The sequence below is a fragment of the Styela clava genome, chromosome 9 (assembly GCF_964204865.1).
Source record: "Styela clava chromosome 9, kaStyClav1.hap1.2, whole genome shotgun sequence".
In the NCBI taxonomy this organism is placed as follows: Eukaryota; Metazoa; Chordata; class Ascidiacea; order Stolidobranchia; family Styelidae; genus Styela; species Styela clava.
Window position 1 is genome coordinate 8640156 of NC_135258.1, and position 19225 is coordinate 8659380.

The window sequence follows — 19225 nt, forward strand, 5'->3', positions numbered from 1 at the left end:
ACTCAATCAAGGAAGTACGAAGCTGGGCCTATTTCTAAGTACTGTGATCTGAAACTGAACAAAAAAATTTGATGGTGATGATCCAAGCACATATTGTTACTGTTCAAAAAATCAGAAAATATCAATATTTGGTAATTTAGTATGGGAACCTGACAATGATAAAATATTGTTTAAATTTAAAACACCAATAACTAGTTTGTACTTCAGGTTATATTGGATCAATTATGTTGAGAGCTCAATCTGAAAAAAGTTTCAAGGAATAATGGTGATATGCCATTGAAGTCATTTGAATTTTTAACCTATATTTTGGCTTGGAACATTACATGACTCACTGCCATTGTATTGTAGACGGTGGTGAGTCTAAAAATGTAGTTTCCTGCTTTAGGCTGTTTAATGCTGTGTCTTGACTTCTTGGCATAAAGAGCCAGTTTCGTCTTGTGTGTCTTGCGTGTAATTCGTCGTGATTGAATAACATTTTTATAACAACATAGAAATCATGATGAAGTACCGGTAATTGCCCATTTTTTTAATACCAATTTAAATTTTATGACATATTTATGAATCATCCACTATTTTCAAATTTTAGAAGATATGTGTACAAATACTTCATAATTTAAAAAATGCTCATATTCTTCTCAGAGTATTCATTGATTAAGAAACAAAGAGCAAATCCAGTAGATGCTACTGACCATGGCATAATGTAGGAACAGACTTTGACTTGAATTGATGAGAAAATTGGTTTCAACTTTTTGAGGTGATAAAAAATTTTGAGTTGATAAACTTATGAACCAATTATAATATAAATTTTCAAGTCAGAAAACTGTGTGCCTAAACAAATAAATAAATTAGCCAAAAGTGTTGTTACTTTCAATGTTTCTTCTCATCACAAAAACTATTCCTCCTAATTATCAGACTTCTGAATCTCTAAATTTTTGCTTTGTTTAAAATGCCTTGATCACCTATAATTATTATAAGGAAGTTATTCAATTATCATGATACAATAAACTAATGTAACTATCAGTGAAGGTTACACGACTGGCATCTAATCTTTACTCATAATACTACTCAATCAATATTAAGTACCGGTATTTATAACATCTACATAATTTTCCCATCTACTACACATTCAACTCAAACTAACCTTTCACTTACGTACTTTATCTTAAATTAATTGAAGTTGCTGAAATACCTTCGTTAAGTAAGACAGTTTCTACGTGTTAATCATAAATAACTAACTGATTCATTTTGAAAAAAAATGGCTGACAATTCCATATCATTTTCCAACGTATGTGAATCATCCAGTCAAGGAAGTGTACTTGAGAAAATGCTGCATTATTAAACAATTTCCATCATCTGTTACCTTATTTATAAGTTGTGTACAAAAGTACGAAATATGTGTCAACTGCACAACCGTTTAACATAACCTACCATCACGGAAATGTTTATGGCAGTAAAAAAACATTTTTGCCATAACCAACTTACTTTAAAATTTAATCATGAAAAAAATATAATATCAAATATTAATCTAGTTTCGTCTACGTTTCCCACGTCAAGACTCCCACTCTACTGACACATAAGTTGATTACATGCTTTATGATGCACATTATTGTGACTCCTTGCTACTGTGATGAGTGACAACATCTTGAAATGAAGAAAAGCTGCAAGGTCATGATAACGATTTCTGAATAATGTTTGTTTGAAACTATCTATCTTTTGTCAAAATTAAATTTTAAAGTTGGTGGTTGTTAAAGTATGTTTAAACAATGTACATTTATTTTATATTTATATTATATTTTTATTTATCACACTACTTCTTAAATAGCCTTACAATGGGTGTTAACATCACACATTTTCAACATTACCGGGGAAATTAAATTTGATAAGGTAATATTTCCCTCAAAAAAAGCTTTCATAAACTCAACTGCAATTGACCAGAAATGACTTCTAAAAGTAGTTGAAAATTTTAATATTGATGTAACCATTTTAATGAAATTATTGAAAATTGCAGGAAACGACATTGGACTGGAATGAGAATTGAGAAAACTGTATTGCTTTTATACTTAATATCAAGTAATGAGTCCAGGAAATCTGAATACTAAAAGATTAAAAGAGTTGTACAAAATAAATCTGCTCAATTATGAAACTTTGATGTATGTAAACAAAACAATTTAAATAAAATATAATACATTATAATAATAATGTATTATATTTTCAAAATAATTGAATCATATTTTTAACTAATATATTTTGAATATATTTATTATCAATTCTGACATTTATCTTATGTACGTTGTTGTATTTTATTGTTATTCCAAATTTAATAAGTCTTCATCACAGGTAAAACACAAAATTAGAATAATTTTTCTACAATTTTTCTAATTTTAATTCTATACAAACCCTATCAAAATGCATTAATATAAAATAGGTTGCTAGTTGCTATGAAACTCTGAAGTGTGTCATCAACCCAAAAGGCTGAGATTTGAGAGATATGTTGTGTTGACAGCACAAACAGTGTTTAATGGGGGCAAAAAAAATAACTAGGAAAAATGCTAAAAACCTTCATTTTCTTTTGATAAACTGTACAAATTAGAGTGAATTTCATTCCACCCAATTTCGGGTTGAATCTGATCTAGGTGATATTCATCTCATTCTGATTGCAGTCAAATATATGACTCATTACAAAATGCCCACAATAACAATGGCTTGATTTCGATGACATATACGAAAATTGAAAATGCTGTTAAGTCATGGAATTTGTAAGAAATTCCTAGGAATTAAATTCGGAAGCAAAAGTCAGCTTAGTAACAATTAAAATTTTGGAATATTTTGAAAATTTATTCGCCGGTGGACGTGCCATGCTAACTATTAGAAATACGCTTGACATCGCACTCCTGATTGCACTGCATGAATATGCAGGTTTGAATCCAATACCCAGGATAAATTTAAAATTTTGGGATTCATACAATTGGGATTAAGGAGACAAGTGTGGCGAGTGTGGGATACCACATTTATGAGACACACCCTTGACAAGTGTTTTAAATTTCTTCATAACTGATGAATAAATTCATCATACTAAAATATAACCACCATAATAAATCAGTAATAAAGATAACTTACGTCTCCGTTTTGGTGGTGGCAGAGTTTCTACTTCGTCCATATAATTCTGAAAAATTAAAATGGAATATTATTATAATTAGAAAATGGATAAGCACAGTCAGTTGCCATATTTCACAGTAGTAAACTTCAAATTATGATCTAATATTTCTAATACAAAAAATAAAGTAAATTATTGTTATGCTCTTATTCTCTGAGTAATTTGTTGAAAACTACTGATAGCTATTTGAAACCTCAGTGCATAACTTGTGTCAGGCAAAATCAATACTTAAAAATTATCTGAATTGGAAAAAATATGTTCAAAATGTGCCACAATACATATGATAAATAATGTTTATGTTTATATAATAGGTATAAACATGTTACTTTTTCACACAAAGTGGAAAGTGAATAAATACTCATTCTCTCATAAACATTGCATAATATGTTTCATTTCAACTTTTTAACACTAGAAATAGTTGATGGCTCATAAATCGATGCTGTGAGCATTCAATAAAGAGTACAGAGTACATACATACATCTAAAATGAATGGTCAACTATTCCCATACCCAACATGGATTGGTAATAGAACAAGAGGGATGGATGGATTGGATTGGTTCACCATATGATTAAGCCACTTTATTACATTTCTTCTCACTTTGAATAAAGATGAACATCCTATCCTATTACCGTACTGCCAATTATGGAGTATGTAAGACTACTTGGAAGTATAATATTCGCATTTTAAACAGATTTTTCTTTTTGGTGGACGGCCGCAGGTTGTGCACTGTTGGTCTATATCAGGGTGGTCCAAGGTAGTCGCCTTCGCGGGCCACTAAATTATTTTTGCATTGTTCGCGGGCCACAATAGCGTCAGAAATATGTAAACAACAAACACTTTCATTGTGCAAACAATTGATCATTGTTTGTCATTTATCAAGTTAAATCATACTAAATACACCAGAAAAATCACTGAAACTTGCAAAAGTTTTGCTATATCTACATTTAATGTAAGATTTCAAACTCTTCATAACGAAGAACGCAAATGTAAGTACTCTCGAACATCGATGGGGTTCTCAAAGCAAAATCCCTCAAAATTTGGAAATGCTCATTGCTCACATGATAGCAAAATGCCATTTTAGATTATATTCGCCATAACTACTGAATGATTAAATATCATATTTTATCAAATGTAATGTACAGGAGAGGAATTACTAATTATTCTGAAATATTAAAGGCAATTTTTGTAATACTGTTTACGCTGGCTGCAAAACATCACTGGAACTATTTTCAGGTCATAACATTAATATTTAGGTATCAAATTTAGTTATTATAACTTTTGGGATATATTTGCAACCAAATAGATAGAAAGCCAGTGAGCAATTTGGACTACCCAATCACACTCAAATCAACTTCGCTAGTTGCTTCAGCTAGCCGTGACACTAGTCAATTCAGTGACATTAGTGATGTAACAAGACGTCGAAACGATTTTCTGTTATTTTTATAACAAAACAACACCGAATGCAATTTTTTGATTACCCTTAAATAAAGGCGACGCGGGCCACAGATAATGACTCCTGGGTTGGGACCACCCTGGTCTATATCATTCCACTGTTATTCACAGTTATTTTACAGTCTAAATTTTTATTTAATTGTGTTATATTTAGGAACTTACATCGTCACCATCAGAGAATGAATCATAATTGACATCATGTATAAGATTTGGATTCATTGGTTCAAATGCTGAAAGAGAAAATAAGAAATTAAAATGTGGTTTCAAAGAAACATAGGTTCATATTTTGTGAACCTGTGGAAATATTTGGATATTGCTGAAATATTCAGATGCATAATATTACACTCACTCAGAAGCATAGGAGAGAGATCTCTGAGTAAAGTTATGGGTTACAGGGTTCTATTCAATTTAATTATACAAATTTAGTTGGGGAAAGCCATAACTAAATTGCACATATCTGAAATGCCCAGCAATCTTCTCTCACTAATGTGAGAGATGTACACTATGGGAGTACTGCAATTGAAATCAATGGGGATCAAGTTCCTCACCTGTAATATGATGAGCCAAACCACCGTTCAAAGTTCAAAAACATATTCACACTCACTCATTATTGACTATTTCATAAACTTAAAAATTTTTAATCATCTTGCGAAATGATTTCATTATTCAGGCCAAGGTTCAAAAAATATATATCTCTGATGGATATTAATCTGTTATTATTTGTGAATACAACTTCTTTGCCTTGATACCTCTATCAAAATGTAATAATATATGAGTAGCCCTTAGTGTCTCAGTGGATGCTTGTATTTTCTATCAGGGATGTTTCTATTTTTGAGGAAAGTCTAGGTAGCCAAGTTTTGATCAACTGTAAGAAATCTACATAAAATAGATATATTTTCTTACAAGTAACTATGATTTCTTCAAACAAGTATATATTACTCATTTAATATGAGCATTTGCTGAGTAAACTTTGAGGTAAAGAATCACATTCGGCATTTAATATATATTGATTACCATAATTTAAAAAAGAAAATAAATTAAAACACATACATACAATTTGTTCAACTCTTTTAGTAACCAAACAGCAAATCAATCCCAATTCCTAACCTGTCACACAATAACAAGTCAAACTGTACTACTCTCTACATACTTTGGTTTGGTGGTGGTCGTCGTGGCGGAACTCTTCCATTATTATGAGTTCCAAATCCTGGCATTGATTTGGGAGGACGAGATGGCGGTAGTCTTCCACCTCCACCAGAAAACATGCTGTAAAAAAGTACAAGAGATAAATAACACAGAAATTGAATGGTATAGATTTAACATCATGACAAGGCATTTATAATAATTGCTTTTTAGATGTAGTTGTTTTTAATGAGTTTGGTATCCCAGATTGTAAATATTTCAAATTTAATTCTAAATTATTTCAGATTGCAAAACAAAGACAAGGAAAAATTAATAGACAAGAATATTATGATATTAACAATCTAGTTACATCAAGAACATATTAATATTATTTTGTATTTTTATTTTTCTGATTAACAATTGAAAGATTAGTCAGAGACAACCCAGTGGGTGCCTACAATCTACAGATTGCAACATTTTTTCCTATTAAGTATATTGGATATATACAACTACTTAATATAATATAGTATATACATTCGAAATAAGATATCCGCTGTCTCAGTTTACATCCACTCCCGATTTACCATATGACATCACATTTTGATGCGAAAACGCAGTAAAAACCTTCATGTGACCCAGACCATACACTCATATAATTGCGTACAAGGCGAGTGAATCATCCCTTGATGATGCAATGACATAGCCCACATCATGAATTTAACGTTATATGCACTTTTTTGGTCCTATTCAAAAATTACCAAAGTATTTTTGTCAACCAAATGAAAACTTTATCATCAATGCATAAAAAAAACTTCCATTCATAGAAAAATATTTTTATTCGTGTTCCCAATCAATGAATAATCGCTTGAAATACTTACTTTCTGAGTTGTTGAAATGACGACATAGTAAAACACGACACAATCAAAAAATATAATGTGTTGCTATAATTAATCTTTCTTTTTTAAATAACGGTGATTTATTAGTTTCGTGTCAAGACTTTAAAAGAAAATTGAAATTTTTCACTACACTGATTAAAATATTATATTATTATTCCACACATTCGAGATACCAGATTCTGATTTGTATGTATGATGTCCTAAAAAATGTGGAGTGTTGTAAAAAGTGTAATAAAAAAATAAAAAAACATTTTGTGCTGTTTTACAGAGAGTGATAATCTGAATTTTTCCAATTACAAAATCAAGTGTATATACAAACATATGTTTATAGCTCTTAGAGTTTCAATGATGGTGACCTATGACTATTCTCTTTCCATTTTAGTCGAGGCTCATTATCTTGCCTAGGTAAACACAGAATAATATATATATAATAACTAAATATGTCACATGGTTAAGATTTAATCTTCCGTAATACTTGATACTTGCTTCGTATAAAGCATGAGGCAATTTTCCACTTGGATTCACAAACATGAGATTTCTAGATATCAATATCAACATAACAAGCTTGCCATACTGATATTCAGGTGTCCCAGATATACTTATTAAATTATACTTATCCTAGCTCAAATATGAATTCTGTCTATTCTTATTAATAAGGGACTTGAACAAATAAACGTCATAAAGTGAACTATTTATGACCCTTTTCTGGAAATTTTTTGCTGTCAAAATATTTGTGAAATACCAGGAAGGAATTCTTATCCTCATGACGTGATTTACAAAAGCACCAGTCAATATATAGACACCTTGAGTAAAATCTAATGATTGGCCAGGAAAGTATCAAACATGAATGAATGCTTGAGACGGTTCAGAAGTTAGTGATAGAGTGACAAATGAATTCTAGATAAAATGATGTTGTACACATAAGCATAAAGGTGATAAGATGGAACAATAAGATTAAACACCACAAATTTTGATGCGTGAACTTGGATGAAAACAAAAATCGTACAATCATAGTGGTAATACTCATACTAATATATTTACTGAACCATTGGGAAATAATCGCACTCAAATCTTGAAAGGGCTGTCAAGGTGTTATATTTTTTGTTCATTTTATTACATCTAACCAAGTTAACCAACCATTCATATATCCACATATAAATATACCACTGTCACACTAAGTATTTACTTCAGTTTTTCGATTCATGTTAAAACTTGTCATTTTATACTATCAAGAAATGCATCAAACAATCATCACACTGTTCAGGTATCATCAATGATTGCAGGCATCATATCCAAATATGGCATTGAACCTGAAGAAATGTTATGCCCAATCTTTACACAATTGACAACTATTGTTAAGCTCTCTCAGCATTTACTCTTAAAGAAATTAAGAACTTAAATTCAGAATGATTGCTAATAAACTGTTTGTACTAACTATCCCTATAATTTCCCTCAAATTTAACAAAATTGCCAAATTTAACCTGTGACACACACTAATTTCTACATGCTTAATTTAGAAGCCATGTCGAAAGGTTAATTTCACTTTCTTTTGGTTATTTTCTATCCAGCTTATGATTAAGGAATTAAACTAACTTACAGAAACTTAACTTAAGGTTTCTATCAGTTGGTGACATGACTCATTTACTGGCTTCTAATGTTGATCTTTCACTAACATATTTTCGTCAAGTAATAATACAAGTGCTTCCTGACTAATTAAAATATCATGCCATCACTCATCTTATACATTTATTCTACTTTCTCATTCATTTAAATGTTTTTCTGCTAGAAATATTTTGTAGTAGTGAAAAGTAACAATCTAATATAGGTTTTTATTTGCTAATTATATTGTTGGTGACCTTTCTCTCATTGTAAGAATTCATCCAAAACTTATTTTGAACCCTCAGCTAATGAGAAACAAATTTCAGTGTTTGCAGTTTAGGTATTCCACAACAAACACAGTATAAAAAATATAAAAAAAATAGAATTATTTGAATTTCTAAAATGTGTTGAAATTAAAAGTTATTGTAAAGTTTGATATCCCTTAAAAATTATGCATATAGAAGGAGCAAATCTTGAGCTAAGAATCATTTGATTGCATTTAGAAAACAATTTGTATTAAATTTTTCCTATTTCTGTGGAGACTTTCTGAAGTCCTGCCTAATAACAGAGAACTTCCACAGAAAACATTTGCTAATTAAAATTAAGAAACATCTAGGTTTATATTAAAAAAATATCAAACATCTGTCGTAATAAAGAAGAGAACTCACTTTGAATTTGGTGGATTCGATTGGTTATTGTTCCGAACTGATTCAAGCAAGCTCCAAAAGGCTCTGTATTGAGACAAGCAAGCAGTATATGTCGATATAAAAAAAGAAATGAATATATAAGTGGAAGTGATTTTGTATATCATCAATTTTGAGACAGGCCATACTTGGTCAATGAAGATACCACAGCAAAGCTGCATAGCATATCTCACATTTGTCAAAAGCAAACAGAAATAAAATAACAGGTTAATATTTTACAAATCACGGCGAAGATGTACCTTTGTACCAAAATCAAATCAAACAGTACAATGTAAATAATGATGGCAAACTTGATTATCTCCAAGATAAGCTGGTTTACTTACGACCACATTTAGAAAATTTAATAACACCTTAATAATGAAGAAATTATCCATAGTGGTACAGATTGTATATTCATTGTTCAATACTCCTGATTTTGTCAAATACTTGAGGACAATTTGAATACGAAAACAGCCAATAGGGTAATATAAATTGAGTGTTCATTTGTATTTAATTGCTCACTCATTTTTCATTTCCTCTAATGTAGGTATAGTATCAAATCAGCAAAACTTGTCTGCACCACGATGTACAACGCATATGGCTTTATATTTGAAACTAATTTGCATGAAGTATGATCAATTCCATGTATTCAAATTTTAACATATCGGTATATAATATATTCTGATAAGATGGCATAGCTGTTGCGAATAAACCTGATCACACCAAATACTATCTATTTAAGAAGCCTAAAATAACTGTACCTTTTTCTTTTATTGTCAGAGAGAATAAAATTATTCAGTTGAAATTCTTGTAAATCCTGTACGAAAAATATATCGCAAGTCTATTATTTATGATATTGAATGTTATACATCATGAAAAATTCTCAAGTAGAGTAAATCTGGAATAAAAAGTGATTAAGAATTAAATGAGGAAAATCAATCAAAATATTCCATAACTGCAAACTTACGGTAATAACCAATTTCTATTTAAAAGTTTCAAATAAGAAACTTCAAGCCAAAACTAACCAAATAGATGAAGTAAAGTCTCTTTATCTCCATTACTCCTAATTATGGTAAACAATAGCTTGCACAAATTTAGCTTTCAATGATTGTTATATATGAAGCCCAAACTAATAATGCTTCAATTACTACTGACTTCATTTGGTAACCAAATTTGAAAGATACTACTAATACTAATAAGATAACTTCAGCTGTCAATTTATTATATCACATTCACAAATTGTAAGAGTCACTGTTGTATAGTCCAGCGATATTAAATACCAGTATGAATAATATTGCAATGAAGCATGTATTTAAAAAAACAATCGCAGCATAACATGGAGCGTCATATTTCAGGAAGTTCCATTGAATGCTATATTACCTGCCAAAGGATGCTATAATACATTAGTTAAACAGAATTAGACCATTAAGGATTGTTATATTGAAATGCGCAACAGTTGTTCAGAATAATACCGATGGCAATGAGAAAAATCCAGCTTTATGACAGTCATTTAGTTTGTTGAATGATGGAGAAATATTTCAGAAAAATTTTGAATGTCTATAGTCAGCAAGGTAAGGAGGTCATTGATAATAATATTATGATTTGGAACTGATTTCATGATAGTTAAAATATTTTTAAAAAGGGCAGGTATGTTGCAAATACATTTCTATTATGGAAAATAGATGAAATGATGAATATAAAATTTAGGTGATATTTGGACAAAAACCCAATTACTGAGTAAAGTCATAGAGGTACAATTTAACAGAATTAATTACACGTAAATAAAATTTACTAGCGAGTATGAATATGATGAAAAATATTAGAATCATACCAGTAACTTTTTTCCATCAATGTTTCGTTCCAAAAACTTTGCTGTGCAGTCGCGAAATCCAACCTAGGTGTAACAAAGAAATATAATCGCTGTTAAAAATTTCCATAATTACAACTGATTTTTGAGATCATAAGTTGAAGAATATTAATTAGAATAAACTTGGTAAATAGAAAGTTACATTGAAATGATATTATAATATTATATTCATACCTGAACAATTTATATTAGTATTAAGTTTACAATACTGTTTAAATTAGGAAAAAGATAACTATCAAGCTATATTTCTTATGAAGTCATTCCAATGACTGAGTAAAGGAATTCAAACACAGTTTTTGCTTCATTGTTGAGGGAAAAAAAACTTAGAAATTAAGCGCAGAGATGATGAGAATGAGCCACCAACTCTGCACTTAATCCTTTGATCCTCAGGTTTAATTATACCGACTTACCTGACACAGCCAATCTGCAACTTGATCCACTGTATAGGTCTTCAGCTGGTCTGAACCAATGTAAGATGAATTGCCATTCATCTTTAACTTATATGAAACAGTAATTATGACTCTTGCATTAGGTGGGCTGCAATGTTTTGACTCCCCACAATATGTAAAACCAATGTTAAAATTCAATTAATACCTATTTAATACAACTATGTATGAGCAATATGTACCCACGTGTAAATAGCTCAATGTGTGTGGTATGGCATTTGTAATCTAATTTAGTAATGTTTCACAGGCAACTGATTAACGAATTCTAACATTTACAGTCGAACAACATAGCTAGCGTCATATGTATTTTATAATATGATAAAGGGCAATCAGATACTACGATCTTGAGATGCATTTACTTGTTTGTCGCGAATATACCGAATGCGTTATACCGTTGTCCCAACTAAATGCAACTGCTTATTTATGTATATTTTATGTTTTTATTATATATATAAAAAAATTCCGGTATGACGGAGCAAGCACGTAAATATTTATTTACTGAATATTTTGAAGTCTGCGACTAAAATTTCTACATTCATGTCTTCATAATCCGCGACTAAATTCTAATATGAGTAACAAGTATGATTGATTTAAAATAGACTTCTGGCTTACGAAGAATTGCAACATCGATGACAATTCAATGGAATTATTTAATCTACCCATAAGATTTTAAAAAATTTGTTCCCAGCTGACTATTTTCCTACAGTACTGCAAAGATTTGAAGTGCTTCCCATCGGACGATATTTTAGATTGTCTCAGTTGCAATTGCAACGATAAATCACATACATAACTATCAGTGTACCAATGGTCGTTTATTTATTCTTCTCCAAGTTATTATCGCGCTGTCGGGCGAGGACCTATACCTATAGAAATATTAAAATACTATTACCGATACTATGATTTTCGATATAAATAAACCATTACTAAAAACCACTCATCGTTCCCATCTCGGGCTATCGCTTGTAATTAATTGAAATTAAAATGACTATGAAACATAACGCTACTCTTGTTATCCTCAAGCAACTTTTTTCCCGCTATAGTCGGTCCCCGTCAATCTTAAGCACAAAAGTAAATATTGCGTTTGCTTATTCATTTACCTTTCATTGAATTCAATCTGTGTCATCGCATGGACCAAACTTGGTCTGAGAAAGCGGAGAAGGGTTTACGATTATTAATAAATCTGCTTCCTGTTGTCCTTTACACCATTCCTTACGAACATTATGTCAATTTGAGCATGTTATCTGTTCTTATCAATCGCCCGCGCATGATTCAGGAGTACTTACCAAAATATTTAAAGACGGGGAATTCCTCAAATCCTGGGAATCGTCAAACGGTGGAACAATTCGATAAGCGTTGTCGGCTATGTATAGAATGGCCTTCGCTGTCGAGGGATAACTGAGAAATATCAAGGTCTATAATATATCGACTTATCGCCTTCGAAGGTAAGGTAATTTGCCCCGTACGCTAAAATATAGCATGAGGCAATAAAAACGTTGTGGCATGTTGATATTTTCCAAAATATGTTAAAGAATATCGTATTTGGTCAATTTGTCTATGTCGTGGTATCGCTTTTTGGCGATAATATGTAGTTGTTCTAGTCATAGTCTAGTTTATTTTTTATCCAGTAAAAATGATCATACGAAATCTCCATTAGTCTAATGATTATTAACCCGATTATTCATTTGTGTCGTGCAACATTGAACCACGCAACGAGAAACGAGCACTATAACGTCACGTTTTTTGACACCATGGCGTTTCATTACATGTTTGAGCTTCTTACAAGGGATAATGTGTCGTGGGTGATGCGGCGCTTCGGAGGTAACACCACACAAAATGTAATATGGATAAGGCTTTGTTCCCGCCCAAAAGTATTGAATACAACAGTTGCGACGTACGTTGTTGAGGTAATATTTCAGTTTCGCTCCATTCAGAATTCCCCTTTGTGAAGTTGCGATGCCTACTTGTTAACCCGGTATGTTGAATAACTCGGTATCAAATTTTAAATTGAATAATCAGCAATAATTAATATTTTACTGTGATCTATATTTACATATTTATTCTCTTTACAACTGTCGGGCAAGATCCCTGCCACCTTTTGTACATCGCTTAGCCTTAGCGCATATTTGAAGAGCTTCGCGGAAAGGATCAATATGGAAGGTCAAAATGTAATAAAATTTCGACATTTATGACAGATGGACAGTATTACCCAAAAAGTAAAAGGATGTTATGTTGTATGAAATATCCATTTGTTACGCTATTATAACGATTGATACGATTGTGGCATCCTTTTCACTATTTCACCTTGAAAGATTTCAAATCAATTAAGAATTTTTAAGAACCTAACCAAGTGTTACTAATTGAAAAGGTACAATGAACGAAACATTAGAAGATAGAATAGTTGAAGTTTCTATTCAAATCAGTTTGTATGAATCTTCGCAGGTTATTCAAAACCAACTTGATAAGTAACGCGTTATTATTCTCTATGCATCACTATAATCCACTACTAAAGAAAATATTCATAGCAGCGTTACGAATCAAACTATTTAATTATTGAGAAAAAAAATTTATGAATAGAAAGAATGAGTGATAATAATCACACGACATTAACACAAGAAAGAAACGATCTCCAAACATGAAGCACTTGATATATGGGAAAAGGGATAAAAATAGAATAGCCCAACAGCATAAAATTGGTGGGTAAATGTGGACTTGCAGATATTGTAACGCCTAATGTTAAAGGCTCAGTCTTTTTAATTCATATAGCGGACTCAAAAACAAATTGTTTGTGATGTTTGCTGAAATTTATAGAAATGATATCAATTTCACGCATATCTTTTAAACTTGACGCCCGCACATATAAACGGTTTCAATTGGATTATTGCGTTATTTTGCACCAAAGCCCGAATATGATGGCTTAAAAAGACAAACTATGGAAACATTTTCCTCTGAATAATAAAAATATTTCTGGTGGTCCGCGTGACAACCATTATCCGTATTCAAATTCGGTACGCAAAGAAGTTACGTTTTTAAACCCGGAAGCATTATTTTTATTATATTTTGATTACTGCGTACTTTGAAAGGCTTAAATTTTATATACCGGTATGTACGTGGGAAAAATCTTGACTCTTTACCGCCCACTTTTTAATTGCATCTCTAGGGAATTTCCCAAAATGTTCTCTGGGTATTTTGTGCTAACTTTAGTATGAAAGGCCGTTTTTTTTCATTATCAACGTTTGATGCGATAAAATATTCAAACAAGCATAAATCTGAAAGGTCGGTAACTGATACTACTAAGCACGAGGGTGCGATGGTAATATAGAGGTAAATCCTATCCCATTGCCTTAAAGAAGTGGTACCGTAGCCTACCTATGTCTGTATGTGTTTAAGCACCCAAAAAAGACCGAAAGGTATCCACCAACACAACACACACAATCATGGGGATATACCGGTAATATAGAAGGTTAATTTAGTTTAATATTATGAGATGGAAGGCTTTAATCTTAATATTGGAAATTTTGTAATAATTGTATACCGGTACTGCAATAAGGAATAGAAATGTAAAGTGACTAACAATATTGCCAATACCATTAAAGTTATAATCTTATTAAACAGTTATATAGCAGATATCTTTCCAAAATATAGTTGTTCTAAAACCTATAATGATTTATTATATATGAATAATTGGGTCTCATGTAGTTTCGTACCTAACATACTTCTGGTGGGCGAAGCATAACAATTTTTTCACGTGTCAATCCTAACCCCCACCTGACCACACCATCCAAAAATTACGTCACTACGACGTCAGAGTGACGTAATAGAGCCCTTCAAACTATGCGAACTGTCATCCAAGACGCACAGACAGGAACCCGAAATCGAACAGCCATTTCTCTCGTTTTCTCGTCGCAACGATCCCGATAGGAGAGAGATCGCTGACGATAGTCAGTTCTTTATCGTCGGCGCCGATGCCATTTAGGGCGATCGTACGAGAATTTGGCAAGCTCTATGACGTCGTAGTGACATAATTTTTTGATGGCGTAGTCAGGTGAGGGTTAGGATTGGCATGTCAAAAAATTGTTATGCTACGCCTACTAGAAGTACGTTAGGTACGAAACTACACGAGACCCGAATGATTTTTGTCTCTTGAAAACTAAAGTATTTTGTACTTGAAAACTAAGCCTAAGCAGGGTGAAAATGAATTTGAACCTAACCCTAACCAACCCTAAATTTGGCAAGATCAAAGAGATTTACTAACAACCGTAAATGGACCACTGCTAGAATATATCTATCTTTGTAAAATACTTAACTAGTATAGGCATTGGGTATAATGGCCCTGCCCATTAACAATTTTGTTATTATGACATTATGTTCAAATCTGGCATATTGCACATACTATATTTTTAAAAAGTGACACCTAATTTATTTTTCGAAAACCCATTGCGTTGTATTTAATAGAAGGTTTCCAAAGTTTTACGAGGCATGCAATGCAAAACTTGATCCTGTTTTCACGTACATGAAAGAGCATATTGCAGCTGAATATCCAATATCGCCAGACTTAATCCTTTTTCAGTATTAATTGAACAATTTTTATCATTTAATGACAACTATTAAATAAGATAAATATATATATTTAAAAATCGATTGATTTTCGTTAACATACTCAAAATTATCTTCCGATACATTGCTTCGGGAACCACTGCTCTGATTACCGTATTTGTTTATTATATTCTAAACAAGACGGAAAATAATGGAAAGATCCTTATCGGGGTCGATATGTAGCTTTGTAAAAGGTAATGGATCAATCTTACAAGAATGTGATGTTGAAGAAGGCGATGAGTATGAGGCAATAAAAGTTAAGCAGAATGTTTGCTACATTGTTGCAGGTGAGTGGAGTATTAGCCAACTGTAAAGTTCCAGGTTTTATTTGTTGATGTGTTTCTCTAGGTATACCACAGTTCACCTTTTTATGTTATTTGATGATTACTTTTTTATTATTTTTAAATGATGAAACAAAGTAAGCGAACTAATCACCAATAGCCCAATTATTTGACTTGTTGAAAATTGTTTAACCAACCTTCAGTTATTTCTCATTTTATTGTTTCCAGAATAAGATTAATGTTGAATGTATTTAGATTGTGGACCAGAATCCATAATGGAATCCCAATATTACAGTACTACATACCATTTTAATTCAATCATACCTTAGATATTCACCTTAACGTCTGACCAAAAATTTTCAATTTCTGTGTTCAAACACCTATAGTTAAATGGTCATCTTTTCTACTTTAATAGCAATTGTGATTGATGACAATGGAAGAGTACTCATGGTTCAAGAGGCCAAAGTATCATGCTATAAGAAATGGTATTTACCTGCTGGTAGAATGGAGCCAAATGAAACAATAGGCAAGATATCAGATTTCTGGTTTTGTGCATAAGATATTAATACCAGGAAAATCTATTTTGGGTAGCCAGTCAATCTTTCACTCAGTTTAATGAGCTAGAGATTGAACCTCATTAAAGAATACTGAATTAACATATTCTGCATCTTCTGTTAAATTGTGGGGGCATTGGATGGTTATAGTGGATTCTTGCACAGGGCCAGCTGCATAGCGCGATTAATTTGAGTGTCACAGATTTATCTTTCCAATCTAAGCGATCTAATTTGATATCAATACTTTACGACAGTTGAGGCAGTGAAAAGAGAAGTTTTGGAAGAAGCTGGACTGGAATTTGAACCAACTTCATTATTATGTGTTGAAGAATGTGGTGGACGATGGGTCAGATTTGCATTAGTGGGTAAGCATTGCTTTTGGACATGGGTTCTCAACGCCCAATAGACTCACTTTGAGAGAGTTTTGCTTCGAGCACTAAAATATGGCACAGAGTCTAGATATGCATCAACAATGATGGATAAGTATAAATTCTAAAACCGTGGTTCATGACTTAGAAAAACAAGTTAAATTTTCTAAGGTGGGCCACCCAATGCATTGAATGCCTGTTATATATTTTCTGTGTGTGTTTAAAGGTAAAGTGACTGGTGGAAAGTTGAAAACAACCGAAGAAGCAGATGAAGAATCATTACAAGCAATGTGGTGGGATAGGGAGGAAAAAATACAGATCCGATGTAAAGATGTTTTGCCTTTGATAGAACTTGGTGTTAAGCGACATGAAACAGATCCTAGCAAGTATGATTTGGGTTTTCTATTCATTTTTTTGATTATTTTTACATTCTGGTCTAACATTTTTTCTAATTCAACCTCCGGAATCGTCTACTCTAAATGAATAAACCTTGTTTGTGAATAAATTTTAATTCCAGATCTGTGGTTTTGCTCCCATCACTTGAACCTCAGAAACAACTATTTATACGAGCACTTTTGATATATAAACAACCAGCTAATGATCAAGATATATCAATTCTATTGAAACAAACTTCGTTTGAAAACAGAGAAGAATCTTCGAACGTTGACGACAAAGGAAAATACTGTGTCCCTACTTCTCGTATTCATCAGGATGACATTTCTTTCCATAGAGCAGTTCATGCTATTTGCAAAGATTTATTACAACTCAATCAACACAGTGATTATAGCATAACGATATTAGGTGTAATGAATATTGAGCACACAGGAGCATCATCATCGGGACATGATGGGTTGGGTGTCAGTATTATAGTTGAACTGAAGATAGATAACTCTTGTAATGGGCCTCCAATTTGCAAACCGAATTATAAATGGGTTAAATTAAGTGAATTACCAGTTGATGAAAATGTAACACTGTTGAAAAAGAAATTGAATCCATCCAATCTAATTCCACTGAGAAGTTTGAAAGCCAAACTGTAAGTCACCATGGCAGTCTCATAAGGGTAATTATCAACAAACAGTACCTTATGTGGCCATCTAAATCTGTGTCAATTTATACACTTGCAGTTCATAGTTTTATTCAAGACTGTGGAGACTGGAACATTTTCAATTGACCCAGCTCCAAGAAAATCCAATTATACTTTATCATATATAAGCCTCCTTCATTAGGTTTATTTGATGCTTTTTTAGTTTTCATGGAAAATTTGGACTTCCATTATCACCATTGAAAGTCCGAAGTGTTGACTCGGACTCCACACCCTGGTTACATTTGCAGGAGGAACAGCTCGCTAGTACGAAAAATCAATCACAATTCCTGCAGTGGGTATATGTATCTGCTACTTGTTATGAACTGCATTACCAAATCACCAAGCAAATGTATATTTAGCGATAGTATAGCACCAACAAATAATGTCACAACAAGGATTTATTAATTTCATTTTTTGCATATACCCGTCACCAAATTTTGAAAATGTGATTGATAGTGCTGCTGTAATTTTACAGGCGGTAAGGTGCATCGTTAATAAATTGGCTTGGATAGAGATTTTGTCCATACATAGGTGCACCAGGCTCTGAAGCATCACATGAATCGTACATTATGTGCCCAATCGCTTTTTAAATGAAAAATGGTCCGTAAGATATGGTACATTTGATTTCGTACAGTATGGAGGAGGTGCTATTGAATTTAGGGTGCTCCTGAAGTATGCGCACCAAGATGTCGCGTAGCCTGAACCCTAACCTGAAGCCATCTTGGTGCACATACTTGAGGAAGTCGGAATTTAAGTGTGGTTTCTGATGCATATTCCATATTAGGTTTTACCCTGTGTTAATTTATATATCCTTACAATACATATAATTGTTTGTTTACATCACTGTTCCTAGAAACTTAGAGCACTATTTATTCCTAGGTGAATATTCACTTTGATACTTTTGTAGTAGTTGTAGCGTCACTATGCATTGTATTGTACTTTTAATATTGTGCTTCGCCCTAATAAAAGTATGAATGGTGAGAGACTTATTGAAAGGATGGAGTGTACTAGTGTCTATGGAGATTTTTTGCCACCACTCATCAGTCAGAACTGAAAGCAGTATAAATAACGCTATGGAACAGATCCATCCTCTATGTACTGGTTTTTACCATCTGTGTACTGATA

The 19225-nt window shown here is 32.2% G+C and overlaps 2 protein-coding genes across 11 annotated transcripts in view; one reads left to right on the top strand and one right to left on the bottom strand.

The window, feature by feature from the left end:
- The window catches only part of LOC120339857 (uncharacterized), a 31362-nt gene extending 19654 nt beyond the window's left edge, over positions 1-11708 (bottom strand). Inside the window, exons 1-7 of one of the 10 annotated variants that reach the window (XM_078115938.1) lie at positions 11185-11708; positions 10739-10801; positions 9669-9724; positions 8893-8955; positions 5758-5873; positions 4770-4837; positions 3118-3163 (exon numbers count right to left, since the gene is read on the bottom strand). In XM_078115938.1, the coding sequence (XP_077972064.1) occupies positions 3118-3163; positions 4770-4837; positions 5758-5873; positions 8893-8955; positions 9669-9724; positions 10739-10801; positions 11185-11265 (493 nt within the window). In that variant the 5' untranslated portion in view covers positions 11266-11708. Of the gene's footprint in view, positions 1-3117; positions 3164-4769; positions 4838-5757; positions 5874-6607; positions 6736-8892; positions 8956-9668; positions 9725-10738; positions 10802-11184 lie in introns of those variants that run through there. The other 9 variants (XM_078115933.1, XM_078115936.1, XM_078115931.1 and 6 more) reach the window with 9 other exon arrangements.
- A 4081-nt stretch (positions 11709-15789) lies between these two features.
- On the top strand, positions 15790-19081 carry LOC120339050 (8-oxo-dGDP phosphatase NUDT18-like). Its single transcript, XM_039407094.2, has 5 exons — positions 15790-16100; positions 16510-16620; positions 16903-17013; positions 17243-17402; positions 17534-19081. Exons 1-5 carry the CDS (start codon positions 15965-15967, stop codon positions 18051-18053), a joined length of 1038 nt encoding a protein of 345 aa, XP_039263028.2. The 5' UTR covers positions 15790-15964; the 3' UTR covers positions 18054-19081.
- The last annotated feature ends 144 nt before the right edge of the window (positions 19082-19225 follow it).

Coding starts and splice junctions, on each gene's coding strand:
- LOC120339050 (XM_039407094.2), top strand. CDS start 15,965: ATGGAAAGATCCTTATCGGGGTCGATATGTAGCTTTGTAAAAGGTAAT. Junction 16,101..16,509: donor TGTTTGCTACATTGTTGCAG/GTGAGTGGAGTA, acceptor CTACTTTAATAG/CAATTGTGATTGATGACAAT. Junction 16,621..16,902: donor GGAGCCAAATGAAACAATAG/GCAAGATATCAG, acceptor ACTTTACGACAG/TTGAGGCAGTGAAAAGAGAA.